Below are 19167 nucleotides of genomic sequence, written 5' to 3'. Positions count from 1 at the left end.
CAGCAGCGAGCGGCTCGAGGAAGAGCTCGGCACTAGGGGACACTATCGGACCATGAACTGCAGCACATGCAGCTGAAAAAAGTCCAGTTTCCAGCAAAAATCCGCCCCACTCCTTTTCCTTTCCCAGGCGTTCCTGTCACCGCACCAGGGTGACACTTGATCCCCTCTGCCCAGCCCCTGTCATGTTTTTACAGCCCTTATAAATGCCACAGTTCCTAACTCTGTTCTAACAGGAACAATTCCTGGTTTTCTGCATAAATTTCTCTCGAGGTCCCTATTCCTGAGCAAACCCTGCTTGGGATTTGCTGCCAAGGTGGCAGCTTTTGTATCCCAAGCAGGGACAGCTGCCCGGCTCTCACCTGGAGCTGAGTTCTGGGAGCCCAGGGCAAAGTTCCCTCCTCACCTCTACAGGCTGGAGCTTTACAGCAAACATCCCACTGCACATCCAGCACCTGTTTGGGGGAAAGCCAAGTAGGAAACCTCATTCTCAGCAGATTTCTCCATGGAGGAACACAAATAAATAATCCTCACCAAGAGCATCACTTCCCTCCAAGCATCTTCCAGGCATTTTTTGTCTACAAAATCCAAATTAGCTCCAAGATGCTGGGCCAGGGAGTCCCCCCAACATCTCAGCAACTTCTGTGCTGCTCTAAGTGTTTTTATTACACCACTATAAATTATTATTATTAAGCAAATATTACACTTTAGTGCTGTGTGCAGACAAAAATTTATTGTAGGGAAGAAGAATCTGCAATAGAGACTTAAAAACACAGGGAACAGTAATTGTTAAAATTTAACTCGCAACATTTTCATTTCATTTTCAGTAATATTTTTTTAAAATCTTTCCTCTTGCACACAAAAAGCTGCCATTTCTCCTGCCATAACCACAAAATAAAAAATATAAAATAAAAAAGGCAAAAGGTTAAAAAATACCTCTGGTACAATGCTTTGCAACATACATATATACACACATGTTTAGCTTTACTGTACAGTAATTTAAAATTTGGGAATGGGCATATTATTTCTACATATTCCAAAACAGTTTCCCAGGAAGATTTTTATTTACAGTTGCACAATGCCTTTAAAGGCTGGAGACACAACTTGAATACTCAATGCTGACACTTGAAAACAATTTTAGCCAAATCTTACACATTTTTTCCTCAAACAATCAGCAGTTCTGGCTTTGAATGAGGGGCTCTGTCCTCCCACAGGTTTAGGGGGAATTCTAATCCTCCTCTACAGGAGCAGCTTTCAGCCCTCTGCCCCTAAATAGATCCTTGAAATTGCATTAGAAGTTTCAGATTTTGAAAATTCCCATCCATCATTTGTTCTGCAGGTGAATTTGCTTTTTTAGGTGCCTTTGACTGACCCAGGGCTGTGCAGACTGTGGTGTACAGACTGAATTTTCACTCTAGTTATCTGTACAGACAATTTCTCCAGCAGATCCCTGTCCCCAGGCCAAACTCCTTTCGCTCACTGTTATTCTTCACTACTGAAACTGTTTTCTTTATTCGAGATAACATCAAGTAACTTCAGAAATACCAAATCCAAACATACTTGCTGGTCGTTTATCAACCACTTTTCCAACTAAGAGCTTTAATCCTACAAGAATTTCTATTTCTGTCTTGATGGGTTGCACATCCCCAGCCAGGCTCTGGAGTGTTACCTTCCTGTGGGATTCACTGGAAAATTACAGGAATGTTTCCTTCTGGCCAAGGGTTTGAAGTTTTCCTTTACAGAAGGAACACAGCCCAGTGTTTTTTCAGCATCAAGTCTCATCCAGACTCAGATTCTGGATCTCCAGCTTTTCCCAGAGCTCTTCCCAAGAGCCTTGGGTTGCCTTTTCCGCAAGGTGAACACTCTGGAACAGGATCAAATATTAGATAGAGCTTTTTAAAAAACCTTGATTAATGTTGAGAAAGGTGAACCTGATCCTGCACTGGACTCTGAGCAGCCAGAGCTCCACTTTTACCCGAAACCTCCTGAGGAACTGGAGTGATAACCCAGACCCTGCAGTCTGACAGGACCAGTCACACTGAAATAAGTTTCCTTGTTATCCTTATTCCAAGTTTATCCCCCACAGTAAGACACTGCAATTTGAAAACAAGATTTTTCTAGGAATTCAGAAAATCCTGGCAAATCTGCTGCCCACCAAAGCTGCTGCTGGGGGTGGGAGAGGGGCCCATCCCGATCTGCAGACCCAGGTACCAACCCTGTGAGTCTCACACACATCACGATCATGAGAACTGAGATCCCAGGCAGAGGCAGCTGGAGCAGGGCTGGAATTATCCCGGGCTCTGCTGTATAAATAATTTAGCAGCTGTTTGAAGATTCAGTGAAAACTCTGCCCTGGTTGTTTGTCAGGAGCTCCCTGAGTGCCATGAACAGCAAACTGTGTTTACATTTCCCACTGGCTCGGAGAATTAACGCTCTGGGGAGAGCTGTGAAATGAAGCAAGTGCCCAAACATAGGCATTGAAGAGTTTGTCAGCAGATCAACACTGTTCTGCCACCACTGGTGGTGGTTCCTCTGTCCTACATGGCTGTGGATGTCCCAGCAGTGCTCCTGGGGAAGGGGCTCTACCACCAAGCCATGAACTGTCCACGGTCATTATGACATATTTAATTACACCGAAGGCTTGCAAGCCCCCATCAGGTCTCCTGGAAGTGTTTTGAGATCTCCAATGCCCTGAGGTCTCTCGGGGGAAGGTCTAACCTCCTTATGAAGAGGCCACAGCTTCCCTTCCATTCTCCCTTTGGCTTTCTCCAAAGGGTTCCTCATCCCTCTCTTTCACAGAGAACTTCTTCTTGAAGGCCTGCGATAAGCTGGAGGAGGAGCCCTTCCTCAGCGTGGTCAATCTCTTCCTGAAGTTGCCCCCCGAGAAGAAGTAGAGCAGCGGGTCGAAGCAGCAGTTGGCAGCGGCCAAGGGAAGCGTCACCACCACGGCTTTCTGCAGGTAAATGGCATCCTCACAGCTGGCCCTCCTGAGGCGCAGCACGTGCAGGTGCACCGTGCGCAGCACGTGGTACGGGGTGAAGCTCACCAGGAACGTGGCCGTCACGATGGCGATCATCCAAACCGCCCTCCGGCGGTTCGCCTGGTTCTTCCTCATGGAATTCCTCAGCAGGGTCCTGATGATCATGGCGTAGCAGATGGTTATGACGACGAAGGGCAAAATGAAACCCACGAACAGGGCGATGAAATCCAGGATCACCACCAGGTTCGTCTTGTGGGAGTTCTCCGGGGGCTCGAAGCACTTGGTCTTGTTGCCGTGCTGGTACGTCCCGTTGCGCAGGAAGGGCGCGCTCGTCAGCGTGACGAAGATCCAGATGCCGACGCAGACAAACTTCGCCTTCCTCTCCGTCACCAGGTTGATGTTGCGGACGGGGAAGACGATGGCGATGCAGCGGAAGAAGCTCATGGCGGTCATGAAGAAGATGCTGCAGTAGAGGTTGACGTAGAGCGCGTAGGACGCGACCCTGCACAGGAGGTCCCCGAAGAACCAGTGCCCCCGGTGCACGTAGTAGACGACGCGCAGGGGCAGCGTGGACACGCACAGGAAGTCGGACAGGGCGAGGTTCAGCAGGTACACCTGGAAGGCCGTTTTCTGCCGGTACGTCCGGATCAGCACGTACAGCACGACGCCGTTGCCCACGAAGCCCATGATGCTGATCATGGAGTAGAGCGAGGAGTAGACGCGGTTCCGGAAGTCGTCGATGGAGTGGTGGCACGACAGGTTATCGAACAGCGCCATGGTAGTGCCAGGCTGGGGCACCGATGGCACCTGGTGATCAGTGCCAGGCCTGAGGATGGAAGCTCAAGTGAGATCACAGAATCCCAGAACATGCTGAGTTGGAAGGGACCCACAAGGACCATCGAGTTCAACCCTCAGCCCTGCACAGGCCCATCCCCAAGAGTCACACCCTGTGCCCCAGAGGATCATCCAAACCCTCCTGGAGCTCTGGCAGCCTTGGGGCTGTGCCCACTGCCCTGGGGAGCCTGGGCAGTGCCCAACCAGCCTCTGGGGGAAGAACCTTTTCCTGAGATCCAACCTGACACTGCCCTGACACAGCTCCAGCCATTCCCTGGGTCCTGTCCCTGGTCCCCCCAGAGCAGAGCTCAGTCCCTGCCCCTCCTCTGCCCCTCCCCAGGAAGTTGGAACTGCAGTGAGGTCTCCCCTCAGTTTCCTCTTCTCCAGCTGAACACACCAAGTGCCCTCAGTGTCCTCACATGGCTTCCCCTCAAGGCCCTTCACCATCTTCATGTCCTCCTTTGGACACTCTCTAATGGCTTAATATCTTTCTTATACATAAAGCAGCAAAGGAAAATAAAATTCCATTGCTAAATAGCAGGAAACCCCTGCCATCTCTCTCGTATAGCTGGGAAGGGATGTGGATCTTATCTGCTTTATTACAATAATGGTCCACTACAGCCACCTTTCTTCACGTGGTAACAGCGACTGGGGATGTAAAGATTAGTCACATTTTCACACATCATAGAATCGTGGCATTGTTAAGGTTGGAAAAGACCTCCAAGATCATAAATACAACTGTCAACCCAGCACCACCACCGTGTTCACCACTAACCTCAAGTGGCACATCCATATGTTTTTTGAACCCTTCCAAGGGTGGTGACTCCATCACTTCCCTGGACATCCTGTTCCAGTGCTCCTTCTCTTTGAGGACCAGCCACGGAGCTGCTGCCCCAGCAGAGCAGAGGAGACCAAGCCCTGGCAGATGCTGAGAGCTCCAGCCTTCATCCCACACCAGTGCCATCCTCACTTGCCTCACTTCCTTTCAAACTTGAGGTTCAAGTTATGACCGGAGCAACACTCAATAATGTTTAGAAATCTCCAAGATAGGGCTAAAATTAATTTTGTGGTGAAGCAGGTCTGATTTTAACCAACTGTTTGGGAGTTGCAGCTAGTACCACTGGAATTCATAGTCTCTGGAAACAGCTGCATGATCCTAATTCCTCAATTTATCTGTCAAGATATTCTGACACAGGGGATGAAGGTCCTACTACCATTACTCCTATTGTTGGGTTAACACCAAGGAAAACCCAGCCCTGCCACACACTGCAGGAACACAGTGAGATTAGTGGCTCAATTACCTCGTGTGTATCAGTTATTTCTCAGACACTAAAAATAACCCCAAAACACAACCAAGATATTAGAGATTTCAAGGCTGGAACAATCCCTTTGGGCACACTGAGGCTGCACCTCCAGGCAGTGACGGTCAGGATGAAGGAGAAGCAGAAGCTGGGACGAGCTGAGCTGTGTGTGGTTTTAAGGTCCCTCCAACCCAAACCATTCTGTGATCCTATAATCCTGTTTTGCCAAAAAGCAGCAATGGGATTTCACATTCCTGCTGCTGAGCATTTCCCTCCCTTTCTGCCAGTTTCTCTACCGTCCCCAAGCCATAACAAAGAGCTATTAGCAAACATCATTTCACTGATCAGATAAATTTCCTGATTTAATCTCTCTGCTCATTTCCTAAGTGCTACTGAGCTGGATTATAAACTTTTTACCTCCTTTTGGGACTAAGTTTCAGGCTTTCAGCTGCTAATCTTAAAGACATTAACAGATGGTAAATTACCACTCCAGGTATTTTTCCAAAAGATAAGCAAGACCAGCTTTCTATTGTATTCCTAAACATGATTTAAGATGTCCTCCGTAACCAAAAGGAAACCTGATGATTACAATGCTGACGGGAAGTGTGAGGGAGCTTCACACGTAGAAATGTACCTGTAAAAACCAAAAAGAATCCCACAAAACAGGGTTTCCTACGTGAGGCTTCACGTTTGCATCATGAATTGAAGCCAAATATCACTTCTACCACTTTTTCTTTGTATAGCTGCGGTTCACAGAACCATTTATTTCTGTGCTGGTGAATTCAGCTCATTGGAAATGTGCACAAGTGAGAGGGAGCTGTGATGGCTGAGAAAAGTATCCCAAATGAAGCCAAACCCTAAACAACCATCATTCTCCAAGTCTGAGGCAGTACAGAGAGATTTATAGTTTGTCACAGAATCACAGAATGGTTTGGGTGGGAAGGGACCTTCAAGCTCATCCAGTGCCACCCCCTGCCATGGGCAGGGACACCTTCCACCAGCCCAGGTTGCTCCAAGCCCCGTCCAGCCTGGCCTTGGACACTTCCAGGGCTGAGGCACCACAGCTTCTCTGGGCAACCTGTGCCAGGGCCTCCCCACCCTCACAGGGAAGAATTCCTCCCCAGTATCCCTCTGGCAGTGGGAAGCCATTCCCCCTTGTCCTGTCAGTCCAAACCCTTGTCCCAAGTCCCTCTCCTGCTCTTCTGGAGCCCCTTCAGGCACTGGAAGGGGCTCTCAGGTCTCCCTGGAGCTTTCCCAGGAGCTCTCCCAGCCTGTCTCCGGAGCTGAGGTGCTCCAGCCCTCGGAGCATCTCCGTGGCCACCAGTAAATTATCCTAAATTTAGTAACACCCTCACAAAGCACAACCCCAGAGCAGCTGCTGTCCTTTGTTCCGAGCGCAGCCGTGAAGCATCGCCCCCCCAAGGAACTGAATTCTCGTTTGGGAAGGGGGGGACAGGAATGCCCCAAAACCGCCAAACGCCCCTCGCAACCATCAACTGCCCCCTGCGAGGGGCCGGAGCGCGGGCACGGAGGGAAGACCGGAGAGAGAATTGCAGCCAGCGAACACTAATTAACGCCGCAGCTCATTAACGGAGCACTCGCGGTGTAACCGCGCTCCGGGGGAATTTAGCGGCTCGCCCCGCTCCCTGCAGCCGGGACACCGCAGAACTGGGGGCACCAGGGGCAAAGCATGTCCCCCCACCCCCGGGTACCCCCAGCCCCCGCACGGCTCCTACCTGGGCGCAGCGGGCGCGGATCTGCCCGCGCCGCATCCCCGCCGCCCTTAAACCGGGCGCGACCGCCCGTCCCGCCCCAAAACCCGCCCCAAAACCGCCCCGCGCTCCCACCCGGACCCTGAGAACTTCAGCTTTTCCATGGCGTTTCCACCCTCCTAGAAATAACCTTTTAAAGCATCCCTGCGGTGCTCACGCACCCGACCCTGGTATGAATTAACGGGGTCCCCTCACCCTTTATGTTCTGTTAGTAGTTTACTACTGCTCGGAGCTGGCAGTGAGTTCACCTCTGTATCTGGGCTAACACTGTTGTTTTCAAATATTTTTTTGCAAGCATTTTTTATGGTATTCTCATGAGAGGAAAAATACTGAATTCCCACTAATTCAGCGCTCCATCCTTCCAGCATCACAAAATACACTATATTTTTCTTTCTTTCTTTCTTTTTTCCTTTTTCTTAAGAACTGTGGCTTTGTAAAAAAAAGGAAGTGTCAATTTTCTCAGTATTGAATATTTTAGGTGTGGGCTGTCCTACTCTGAATTTTCAATGAACTACACTGGGTTTCTTTTGAGGATGTTTAATATGCTGTTTCCACCTTATGCTAAAAAGGAATTAAAGTTTTGAAGACTTTCAAGGATGGAGGTTCAAGAGCCTCCAAGACTGGGCAACTCATCACACCTCCTGCAATCTCCTACCCTGGGAGTTGGTTCTGTAGCTTGTTTTATTTGTGTTGCACATTCTGCTGTTACCCCACTCTGCAATTCCTTCTGCTTTTTCTGGTACCTTCTTTTGACCATTCCTTCTGCTTTTTGCTGAGGTTTTGTTATTCCTTCTCTTTTTCTTTTTTTTGCTGTTCCTTTTTCTTTTCCGCTCTGGATCTCTAGAACAGGAAGATTTCTAGTTTCAAAGTCAGATTGAGATTAATGTGGGATTAAGGAGGCTGCTGCTGCTCCAGATGTGCTGGAGGAGCAGGCAGAGTTTTGGTGTGGGAAGGGTTTCCACACTGGACTCCAAAGAGGAGCTTGAACTGCAGCTCCGGGGTGGCCAAGGGGACATGTGGTATTTGGTGAGGGCCAGGTATGATATTTAGGGGCAAGACTGGGGTCCTCACTGAACATACCAACACTTGAGGAGCTGCATGAAGCCTTCTGTCCTCTGGGATGGGTGGCTGAGCCTGACACCTCCACACACCACAGGGACCTCTGCACTCCAGGGAAGGGCTGGATCCACAGCCCCAAGGAGAGGACAGAGCAGCCCTTGGCTGTGGGGTGACCGTCCCCAGGGACTCTGCTCCCCCAGTTTGGGCACGGGAAGATCTTCAGGCCACTCAGTGCTGAGGCTTCAGGAAAGGGCCATCGGTGTGTGTCCCTCACACCAGGTCACCTCCTCCCTCTCCTTCCCCTGCCTGCTTTGCTAAAGCCTCCCTGCAAGGCAGAGCCCAACTGAGCTGATGTCACAGGGACTGAGCACTCAAAGGCTCTGGAAGACGTGGATTAGACAAGGAATGGGCAGAGGGCAGTGGGAGGGATGAAGGAGGTGGCTACAAGAACATGCCAGGTGTGGATAAGGGAGATACCCAGAGGAGGGCAAGGGACGTGGAGGACTTCCAAAATGATCCATTCCCAGAGAAGTGAGGGTGAAGAAGAACCCCATAAAGTGGTTCCCATAAGATCTGATAAGAGCAATTTGATGCTCAGGCTGGAACTCAGTCTGACTCCCTTTCCACAGGACAAGGGGGTGAGGCACAAATGAGGGATACAGGCTTTGGAAATCTGTCTGGGACCATCCAAACCTGGAATAAACCTACCTATGGTTTAGGGGTAAGGGTTACATTGCCACTTAGCACTGACTGACCCTCCATTGCCTTCTCCTGGATCCCAAATTCCTGCAGCTTCATCAGACTCCAAAATGCTGAGCCCTTCATCAAACATCACAAATGCCATCGATTCAGCTCTCTGGGCTGGTCATTTCTTTCCTGCAGGGCTTCCAGAGAACTTCCTAAAAGCCTAAACAGTTTGCAGGCTGGGTGGAAAAGCTCTTCAGCCTTGGCAACTCCTTTCACACGGGCTACTGAAGAAGGTGAAAGCAGAGAGATGGTGTTTCATGATGAAACAAACATTATCTTGTTAACATCTTGCATTTTCCTTCCTCTCCTGGGACTTCCTAAAATAGGTTGTTTCTCTTTGAATCTCACTTGAAGAGGATGGGATCTCAGCTTCAGATTGGCTCCCAGTCAGTCACAGTAGGGTGGAGTGGGACACTGGGGGGAGAACCACTCACAGCAATGTCATCCGGTGGATTTCCACGGAAAAGCAGGACCATGGTGATGCCTGAAATCAGTCATGGAGACCTGGCATGGCTCTGCCTGCCCTGGTCCAGCTGGACTTGATCCAGACTCATCTGAAGAGCATGTAGCTGCAGTCTCAGTGCTCTGCTGAGGGAGAGCTCATCAACCCAGGCACATCCTTCCCTGGATGTGGATGGAACAAAGCACAGGAGGAAAGCAGGAGGGGAAAAAATAAAGGAGGAAAGGGGCATGGAAAGCTTTGAGTGGGCTATAATGAAGGGATAGTGGGTGCTTCCACTGCAAGGGGTTGGGAGATTTGGAGGGGAAGGGGAGGTTTGGAGATGCCACCCCAGTGGGAGTGGAGATGAAGTGTTTTTACACAAGGATTTCCATGCCCCAGTGCCTGACAGCCACAGTCATTCTGAAACAGGTGGGTTTTGCTCTGTGCCTGTGAGGGAAGTGTTGTGTCAAAGCCATCCCTTCCTGGGCAGGTGTGAGCCCAGAGCCACCCTGAAGAGCTGAGTCAGCATTGGGTGACAAAAACCACACTGACAATGGTGCTGTTGGCAGCTGCTGTCGTATGTCTGCCTCTTCCTTTGCCTCCCCTTATTTGGAGAATTAATTTCTACTTCTTGTCAAGGGTGTGGAATCCCTTCTCTGCTCTAATCTCTCCCTACATCAGTGTCTGGAAGGGCCCCCTCTCCCAGTGGAACCTGTTTCTCCAGGGACCACCCCTTGTTGTCACCCAGACCTTGTCTCTGGTTGATCCCTGGACCCAGTACAGAGATTTGATATCACACTTCCAGCCCAAGCTCCATCTCCCACTTGGTTTTGAGGGGTTGATATTAATGAGTGACCCAGACTGGCAGTTGTGAGGACTTGCTCCATCCCAAGCCATGAGGCCAAAGCTCCCCATTCCCCTGATTTCTGTGGGAGAAGAACAGAGCTGGGGAGCTTCCTGGGAAGGAAACCTCAGCCCTGGTCCCTCAGACTATGGAGCTGTTGATTGCATCCTACTGCAAATCCAACCTTTTTAACCAGTTGCTGTGGAAAGAGGACCCAGAGGAGATGGGTGAGATGGTTGGACACCTCCAGTGCTGTCTCTAGTCAGCAGATTGTAGAATAAACACTTGCTTTTCTGAGATGAATGAAATAAGTTACTGCTAGGAAGGACTGCAAGCACAGAGCTCAGCAATCCCATCCTTGCCAGCCCAAATATTTGTAGAATTTTGTTGTTGTAAGCACTGATCTCTCTCCACAAAAGGAGGTGGGGATTGCTGATTATTGTGGGGAAGGACAGAAGGTATCAGCCAGGGACAAGGTTGTTTCTGTTTCTCTGACAGTGTTCACATGATTTCCACTCAAAATGCAGACCCAGAAGTGAGAGTTTGTGCTGCCTTTTCTGAGAAGTGGAGCTGGGCCTGTGGCCAGTGACAGAGGGACCAGCACAGGTACAGAGCTGCCCACGCTGCCAAAGTGCTTCGTGGTGTTCCCACAGTCCCCTCTCCCCAGGACTGATCCCCACCTGGGTTTGGAGGCACGGGGGGCAGGCATTTCATGCTCTTCTGCCAGAGAAAACTTCTGGAAACAGGGCTTTTAGGGACCCTCAACCCTTCCCCAGTCCTTTCACCTCGTGCAAACCAAGAGGACGTTTCACTCAAAGGATGATTCGTGGGGTCAAAGCTCCAGGAAAGGAGCCCAAGACACCTCCCGCTGTGGTTTGGGTGGTGAAGGAGCTTGGCAGGCCACGAGAACCAGCCCATGTGCACTCAGCTTATCACACTGCACACACTGAACACGGGTTTGTAAAAGAGAAGGTCTGAGGTTTTACCTTTCTGGAGGCTTTATGGGATTGGCTTCCCCGGATCCTGAACAGCTCCAGGCCCACGGGGTTGGCTCAGCATCCCAAGTCCGTGACGTGCTTGACCCCCTCAGAGAGGAGAAAAGTCAAAGCCCTCAGAACTGCTGACTTGAGAAGCTGCATTGCCTCGGGTCCTTTTATGGTTCCAGTGTGTCAACCAGTAAGAAAGAGAAGGGCCAGGCTGTCAGGAGATGCTGCCCTGATAGAGCCGAAGCTGCTTCCCCTTCCTGTTTTGCACGAGGGCTGCAGCAGATGGGGGAGATATGGCTGGAGCTGAGCTGGGTCTCCATCATTTCACAGGTCACCCCTCAGGGATACCAGCCAAGAAACAGCCAGCATTGCCCTCAGATGACACATTGCCAGGCAAAAGCAGCCTGAAAGCATTTTCCCATCCTGATGGTTCATTTACCAGAAGCTGGGAAATTCTATTAATTCTCTTGGTTTGTTTTTTTTATGCCAATTTCTCCAAATTATTCTACCATTCTAATACTTATTTCCAAAATGGGACAGACCTAAGGAGCATTTACTGGCCCTCAGACTGGAACTGTGTGAGAGGGTCTTTGCAGGTCACCAGTGACTTTAACCTTCACAACCTGGTTACTGGGAGCCTTTCCCACCCACAAAAGCAGCATTTTAGTTCTCTGACATTAATTTTTTGGTGGCAGAGTTTTCTCATCACATAAACAATCAGAGTTCTTTGTCATTGGAAGATGAGAAAACAAACTTACCCCTGGAAAACTTGACATTACACAGGAAAACATTCCTCATGGGGAAATTCTGCTTTAATCTTCTTCTGGAAAGTCAACTAAGAAGCCAAAAATAGTATATACAAGTTGGCATTCTCTTTTGGGAAAGGGATTGGGATAAACATCAAGAAAATATGTGAATTTTTTGCATCAATATTCTTTCAGGGTTTGTATCACTTGGAAATTTAAAATCTAAACCGAAAGGGAAATTCATGTGTATTAATGAATCAGAACTGTCAAGGCTGGAAAAGACCTCGAAGATCCCCGAGTCCAACTGTCACTGGTGAATCTCACCACTGATAGTAGAGAGATTTTACAGCTGATGAACCTGTATTTATCTAGTGCATGATTTGATATAGAGCTGCTGGTTGATGTTTGGGGATGGCCAGATAATTATCTAGGACACAACACACATCCAGTAAATCAGCACAGAACACCAGAGACCACGTTCATCATCTCCTGTTTGAACAGGACCTGCCAACTGGCTCCCAGCAGAGGCTTTTCTTGGGAATCAGCCATCGGGATACAAATCCTGCCCTTCAGTGGAACAGCTCCGTGTTTGCTGCAGAGACACAGCCACATGGAAATCAGACCCACCTTGTCCTCAAAGTTAAGAAGAAATATCAGGTCAGCTAAGACCTGCAAAATTGATCTTTGCTGATCAAACATACACGGCCATGGGATTAACCGTTAAATTAATTCGCTTTTATCAAGGTTGCACCTCTGCTCATCCATTCTCTTTCACAGTTTTTCCCTAAAAAGACATGAGGAACACAAGGGCGTGACTTCCCAGGAGAAAACTCATTCTTTAGCTCCCACACAAAGGTCCTTTTTCCCCGTTGTGGATGCTGGGAAGGGGCTGGTTGTCTCCTTGTGCTGCAGGGTTGTGTTCATACGACCAAGCTCTGTTCCAGTTAACACTTCTGACTTGCTTTTTTAACTTGCTCCTGCCCCAAAGCTTTCTGAGGCGGACTCTGAGGGAGGAGAGCAGTTAGTGTCCTGATCCCAGCTGGTGACAGGTCTGGGGGAGAGAACAGCTTCACTGCCCTGGGGAATCATGGAACTGTTTGCCTTGGAAAAAGACCCTGAAGGTCATCGAGTCCAACCCTGAGCCCAGCACTGCCAAGCCCACCACTAAACCATATCTCCAAGTGTCACATTATTTCCTCTTGGGAAAACATCTCTTGATTTCCAGGCTATATTTAGGTCATATAAATGACCTGCACCAGGAGGGTGAGGGGGATTCTGTTCCTGACTTACGGGGAAAGCCCCGTGTCCATGTCCAAGCTGAGGTCACTGGTGGGCATCCTTGGAGCTCAGTAGTCCTGAGCTTCTAATTCCCAACAGGAATACAACAGGAAGGCACTGGTGTCAGATGGACCCTGCATGAATGGGGAGAGAGAGTTTCTGAAGGCTATAATTGAAAAAATAGCAAAACTAACATGGCAAAAGCCTAATTAAGCCCTTGGAGAAAGAGAAGGCAGGACTGACAGTGTGACAGTGGTTGGACATCCACCTCCACACCAGTGCAGGGGGTTCTTCAAGCCAGGGAAATGCCAGGGGAGAGCCAATGCCAAGCCAAACTATCAGCTTCGGATCAGAATAAACCGGAGCACACAATAACAGCAACACTGTTTTCTCTAACTGATCAAGGGGGTGCAATTGCAGCTTGAGAACTGAAGACAACAAGAACTGAGGCACCCAGCACAGAATGGCGGATATGGCCCATCAGATATGCAAAGTGATTTGGTTAAAGACACCAGAGGAAATAGTATTAGAAACTTCCTGTTCTTTGACATTCAAGTTCTCATCTTGGGTGGTTTTCCTCTCTTCTTGTTGATTTAAAAGGTAATAAGCAAAGGGAAACCCCCTGATGAGCGCTGAGATACTTCACCAGGCTGTTTGTTCCAGTGTGAGTTCAGATAAGGGCACCCCGTGTCCCAGGAGCCTGTGACGAGATGCTCCCACAGCTACCAGTGCCACCTCCAGCCCTCCTGTGCCCCTGCTGCTCGAGCAGATCGTGGCAGATACCAACAGGGAGCTTTATCAAACAGAACTTTTGGTTTTAATAGTTCCAACCTCTCATTTCCTGAATGTCAGGGGTGGATCTGCCCGAAAATAATCCACATTCTCAGTCAGAGGTAGGAGTTGTGGGGCCTCCAGCTTCACATCGAGTTGGTTTGAGCCCATCCAGTTGCTATCCACTACTTCCAGTCTTCCCAAAACTCTGTCCCATCCTTTCTGCTTGGATTTAATTACATGTGGTCTCAGTCTCCAGATGAAGTGTCTGGTCTGGGCCAGCTATCAGCTCCTTATCAGCACCAAAAGTGCCCTCCCTGAGCTGTGAATCAGCCCTTCAATTATATAACTGCCTGTTCTTATCTGATATTCTGAGAAGTTGATGCTTTTTGGGGTTTGGTGTTTTTTTCAATACTCAATGAAGAAGAATTTGACTGCTTTTCTGCCATAACTGAACTGCTCTGTGCAGACCAGGCACACGAAATGACATACATAGGCTTTAGAATAGTCACCAGGATTGGGAAAGGAAAAGGGAGCAGCCAAGGAAGCTTTCTTTCCTAAAAAAGATGAAATTAAATCACACAAAAGATCATCTCCCTTGTGATCCCTGGTGTCTAAAATGCAGTGGTACTACACGAGCTGGTGGGGGCTGGGGGCAATCCCAGTTGTCCTTGGCCAGGCACTGCCAGGGAGAGGAAGGAACTGGGATCAGACTGAGGGCACCAACAGGCCATGGAATGACTGATCTCCAGTGAAATAGAGCTGCCATTAAATGCAGAACTTAAAGCTTCATAATCATACTGACTCAGCTTTGGCAATGGGATTTGAAGTCCAGAGATAAAGTCTCTGTTTCCATCCACCTGAAAATCACACAAAATACAAAAATACTGCCAGAAACAGAAACTTTGATATGGGGGATGACCAATAACATCCCCTGTCCAGAGACCAGTGCAGCCTCTGCAAGACTGGGACGTTATTCTGTTGGAATTATTGGCTTTTTAGTCTCTTCCAGTAAATGAATGACCTTTTAGTCTCTTCCAATAGATTTTAAGCACCAAGAAGCAGCGAGCTGAAGGACTACTGGAATTACCACCCAGTAAAGACTAGAATTCATCACCCATTGCCAAATAACATCTTAAACCCCTTTGTGCTGCTCCTGCTCCATCATCCTGTGAGTTAGAGAGATGCAGGTCACTTCAGTCAATGCCACAGGTGGACACAGGTCTTTCCCCAACTTTCTATGAGCTCCCTGAAGTCATTTTTATGAGGTTTTTTTTTTTTTCAAATTGGCCACACTTGGGGTACATGGATATATAAAGCAGCCCAGCACAGCTCTATCTGTTTAGTCTGTGGCTCTTTGGGCACCAAATCCCAGCTGGCTTTGCAAGGTCAGGCTCAAGAGTGATTTCTGGCCTTGGACTGACACCAAAGCCCACAGTCAGCACCAACCCCATCTTGGGAGAATTCAGATTTCTGTGCAAACACCTCCACATATTTGCACATCATCCTACACCATAAAAATTGGCCTTTTTTGGCCATCTGAGGACTTCTGAGACAAAGCAGCCATGCTTCTGTTTAAACTCCAGGCTGCCACAGGCAAGGGGCTGATGTCAAAGGCTGTTTTTCAGACATTGTGCTCAGTCTGCACAGCTCCTCCCTGCCTGGCAGCTCCGTAGCTGCTCTTCCACCTTTCCTCATGTGCACCAAAACCTTCTGCAAGTCCTGGAGGGTGGTTGTGGGCCATGTGCTTTGTACCTGCCTGTCCCCAGGGAGGGCAGGAGACCTGCCTGCTCAGAGACAACATCTGCAGAACATGGAGCATTCTGTGCCCAGCCCTAACAACTGATTTCTGCATTGTCTTCTCATTTGTCCATCCACATTCAAGTCCTCCCATTGCTTCAAAAATCCAATTTCAGCCTCTCATTTCCACTTTTACAGAATTAGAACAGAATTATAAAAGCATCAGGCAGATGTTTTCCCCACTCTCAGCCTTTCCCTGCAGGAACCACAAGCCATTAGTTCAGCTGAAGTCTTGGCTCCCCTCATTATTTATTTAATTGTACTTTAGTGCATTATTCCTTCTATCCTGTGTTTTCCTTCTGATTTTTCCCACAATGCTTTTTTCCAAGCCCCAGCAGGACTCCACGGAACAGGATCATGGTTGTTTATCCTTTATTTTTGTTTTGCAGAGATTTGGGAAGGAGTAGCTCTTCCAGCAAACCCACAGGGCCGTGTCAGGGCAGAACCAGCTCGAGGACCTGCCTCATCCCTGCCATGGACCTCTCCCAGCACTTCTGCACCTCCACAGCCACATGGACCACTCCAGGAGCAGCAGGTGTGTCCTACACCCTGTTTTACACACCCCACTGCTCTCTTCAGAAGAGAGGAAAAGGCAAATCCCAATAAAGCCACAGGAAGCTGGGAATCCTTCAGCCTTCTCCGTGCAGTTGTGGTGATAACCATGGTCACACCAGGCTGGGCTGGTGGGGACACAGGTGACACCATCTGGGGTTTCAGCTGGTACTGAAAGCCAATTTCTTCTGATAAACACTGGCCCTGAAAACCCCAACAGACTTGTGGCAATGCCCCCATTTAACAGACTTGTTTCTCCTCTGACCCCCAGACTCTCCCCAGACCTTTTATCCTCTCAGCTCCAGCAAAGTTTGTGACCTGCCAAGTGCTAAACCCCAGAAATCCTGGTGCCAACTTTCCCTGCTCTTAAGACTTGAATTTCTGTGAGCAGCAACCAACATTTTCCTCTCTCTTTCCCTGGATCACAAGAGCTTCAGCTGTCCCGGGGGTACAAAGCTCTCTTCCACTCCCACCAACCCCCTGTCTCAAACAAATTGGCCCAAACTCTGTCTTTTCCATAGAAAAACTCCAACCCTAATTGGTTTTTACAGTGAATTGAGGATTTTCATGAAAACCAAAACATTGAATCTTTCACAAAACATTTCTTGGGGACAGTAAAGAGGAATCTCAGGAGATGGGCTGGGATCTTCTGGTCCTGGCTCATTCCCAACCTTTGGAGCCCGTTGGCACATGGGGCTGGTCAAGGCCATGTAACCACCCCCTGGGCCTCCCTGTAACCTCTCTGCCCACCCCACCATGGTACCAGGCTGACACAGATGCTCCAGAAAGGATGTGATTTAAGAAAAATTCCTTGTCAACCAGAAATAAACTTTTTTATGTTAAAGGGCTTTGCAGTGTTTTAATTGCAATTTAATTGCTATTTTAATTGCGATTTTATCCAAAAATAAACTTTTGAAAACTAAAGTAGTGCAGCAGCAATGTGCAAAAAAAAAAAGGAGAGACAGGACAACAGGAGAGAGGAAGCGAAGCACGAGGTGAAAAAGCAAATATGGAAAGGGAAAGGCTGGAGGAGACACGAGAAAGGTGTCAAAACACTCACCTCTCACTCCTTGCTTGGTCCCTCATGCAGGACTGTGCTCACAGGAGAAGGAAGGGTTTCCAGCAAGTCCTGCAGCCACGGAACAGGTGAGAGCAGCTGGAGCAGGGCACTTCCAGGGCAAGCGTCAGGAAAGGGGGATCACCTGTGCTGGAGCCCTGCTGGGATGATGTGCAGGATCCTCATCCCTCTGAGCCAGGCACCAAGGGAGATGGGGATTGAAGGCAGGCCCACGCAAGGAGGACACAGGTCTCTGTGGAGACCTGAGCTGAGGGTGTGCTGGAGAGGCAGATTTTGGCCAGGACTAATTGATGTATGAACAACTCCATCCCTCCCCTTCACCAAATCCCAACTGATCTGGCCAAATCCACTTTTCTCCTCTTCCAAGGTGACCTTCCCAACCTCAGCTGACCCATTACTAACAATTCCTTCCCATCCTGCCCTCCAAAGCCACCCCCCCCACCCCTCCCTGACCAAGGGAACGACATAAACCTGTGATTGTTCCCGAGGAGCCGCTGTGGGACCTTCCAGGGCTGTGCCCAAACTGAAAGGCTGAGATGGTTCCCAGGTGGCTCTGGGTTCAACCTGCCCAGGCTCAGCTCCATTATTGCCCATCCAAAACGTGGAATGAGAACACAAAGAAATCTTGGCAGTGTTTACACACTCTCTCCACAAACAGGCCTAAATGACTCCCTCGGGACAACTGTGTTTCCAAGCGCATTTCCCCGGGTTGGCACTCAGGCTGCTCAGGGCTCCTCAACTTTGGCAGTGGTGCAGTTTAGATCTCTTTCTTAATTAACTGATTTTCTATGGAAGTCATTTTTATCTCTGTGGTCTCACTAGGAAACGATTTGTCAGGTGTCCAAATCAAACACATTCACCAATACGGGAATTGAAGGAGTAGCACAGGATTTGTTTCCTCCTTTCATTCCTTCAGGCAACAATAACACTCGAAATAGCTCCTAAGATTGTTTTCTAAAGAATAATAAATTTTTCTGTCTGTCAGGCAACTTCAGCTGAAAATAATATGTCAATATTCAGAGAGAAGATTTCTGGAAAACACTGGAGCAGGATCAGGAATTCCTCGTGCGCTTGTTTCAGCTCATGATGGATGAGGGGTTGCTTTATGTGATGACTGCAAACATGATGCTCTGGATGGAAATGGATCATGGCATTGGAGCTGTTGCTGGTGGTTCGGGACTTCCAGCTGGGCTCTGACCCACAGGCTTCACCTGCTCAAATCCTGCCCCACTCCAGCCTTGCCTTCTCTCACCTCCTGCGCTCCCAAACACTCCTTTGGGCTTCTCCAGTGACTCTGCTTTTACCTCCCACCACTACAACGAGCTTTTGCTCTGCTTTCACTGGCCACAGAGGTGCAAAGGCTGGAGAACACTCCACTTCAGGGACATGTGCATTTGATGAGATATGGGTCAATGTTACTTCTGCTCGTGCCACTCTGGGCTGGTCCCTCACTGTGGAAATGGCCCTGGCACCAGCCCATGGTTTAACTCCAGCCTCACATGGCCTCTGGCTTTATCCTGGTGGGATGGGGGAGAGAACTGGGAAGGCAAAACTGAGAAAACTGTGGATTGAGACAAACACTGCAAGTGTGTGGCTTCCTGCTGTGGGTCCACGAGGACAGACAGTGATGGAGACAGTCCAGCCAGGAGTGTGGCGAGCTCGTGTGGGTGAGAAGGTTCAGCAGAAGGCTGAGGAAGTCTGTGGCTTCCAGGGGAATTCCTGCCAGGCTCATCCCTGGAGATGAGCCGAACAACAGAATGCTGTGACTCAAAGGAAAGCACGTCCCCAGAACTCAACTGACCCCTGACTGAGCTGACCACGGAGCTGTGGCTGTTGGGAGCCTGGGCACGAATGAGGGTCTGAGGTAAAACCACAACATGAACAGAAATAAAAGGGCCCAGAGGTGCGTTCGTGGCACAGCACAGAGAGAAACCCCTGAGCTCCCACCAAGGAGGGTTTGAGCAGGCAGGGGCAGAGCTC

The 19167-nt window shown here is 49.2% G+C and overlaps 1 protein-coding gene across 1 annotated transcript; it reads right to left on the bottom strand.

Annotated features, from left to right (window-relative positions):
* Positions 1-708: 708 nt before the first annotated feature.
* On the bottom strand, positions 709-17194 carry CYSLTR1 (cysteinyl leukotriene receptor 1). The gene is made up of 2 exons (XM_027724778.2): positions 17170-17194; positions 709-3803 (listed from the first exon to the last, which is right to left on the bottom strand). Exon 2 carries the CDS (start codon positions 3752-3754, stop codon positions 2720-2722), a length of 1035 nt encoding a protein of 344 aa, XP_027580579.1. The 5' UTR covers positions 3755-3803; positions 17170-17194; the 3' UTR covers positions 709-2719.
* Positions 17195-19167: the final 1973 nt, after the last annotated feature.

This window comes from Pipra filicauda, unplaced genomic scaffold, assembly GCF_003945595.2.
Source record: "Pipra filicauda isolate LSUMZ 115617 unplaced genomic scaffold, ASM394559v2 scaffold9_size5747161_pilon, whole genome shotgun sequence".
NCBI classification, from domain to species: Eukaryota; Metazoa; Chordata; class Aves; order Passeriformes; family Pipridae; genus Pipra; species Pipra filicauda.
This window is presented reverse-complemented; position numbering and strand designations above follow the sequence as displayed.